The sequence below is a fragment of the Penaeus monodon genome, chromosome 21, assembly GCF_015228065.2.
Source record: "Penaeus monodon isolate SGIC_2016 chromosome 21, NSTDA_Pmon_1, whole genome shotgun sequence".
NCBI classification, from domain to species: Eukaryota; Metazoa; Arthropoda; class Malacostraca; order Decapoda; family Penaeidae; genus Penaeus; species Penaeus monodon.
The window spans coordinates 33,611,525-33,612,037 of record NC_051406.1 but is presented as its reverse complement, the minus strand read 5'-3'; the positions used below and the strand labels follow the sequence as shown (position 1 = coordinate 33,612,037).

The following is a 513-nucleotide window of genomic DNA, read 5'->3' as shown; positions in this document are numbered from 1 at the left end:
CCTTTCTGCCATAACACATGAAGTTCTTTTCATAACATATCACCTTTTTTTCTTTACAGATATATTTTTACCATAGTTAGCTACCTGATAGGAGTCTTCATCTTCGCTACTATAGTCGGTGAGTATATAAGGAACTTCGCAATTATTTTGAATGGCTGTAAGAACTAAAGAAAACGAAGGTTCAATTTGCAGCTACGACTATTTTATTATGGTTCGCTGTGCATCACGGTGTTTGCATGGTCGGCATTTAGAGTATTAAAACTCTCGGTGTCACTTAGCTTATACTGATTTTTTTTTTCTACATGCCTTCTTTTTTTCTATTATTTTATTATTTCTATTTTCCTCACTCTATCGCGAAAGTGAGCTAGAGAAATATGGTAGAAATTCATGTCTAAGTTGGGGAGTTGGGAAATAAAGTTTATTCCGTACTTTCATGAAGGTTTTTGGTAGATCTGGGAACTTTTAACAACTTGAAAACGTACTTGCTTGGGTTAAAATCAACTGCACTCTAGA

General features: G+C 34.5%; 1 protein-coding gene across 1 annotated transcript in view; it reads left to right on the top strand.

Moving 5' to 3' along the window:
• Nucleotides 1-513, top strand: part of LOC119586436 — a gene marked incomplete in the record, with an annotated part of 196,777 nt that overhangs the window by 127,485 nt on the left and 68,779 nt on the right. Inside the window, 1 exon segment of the mRNA XM_037935164.1 lies at nucleotides 60-118. Coding sequence (XP_037791092.1) covers nucleotides 60-118 — 59 coding nt within the window.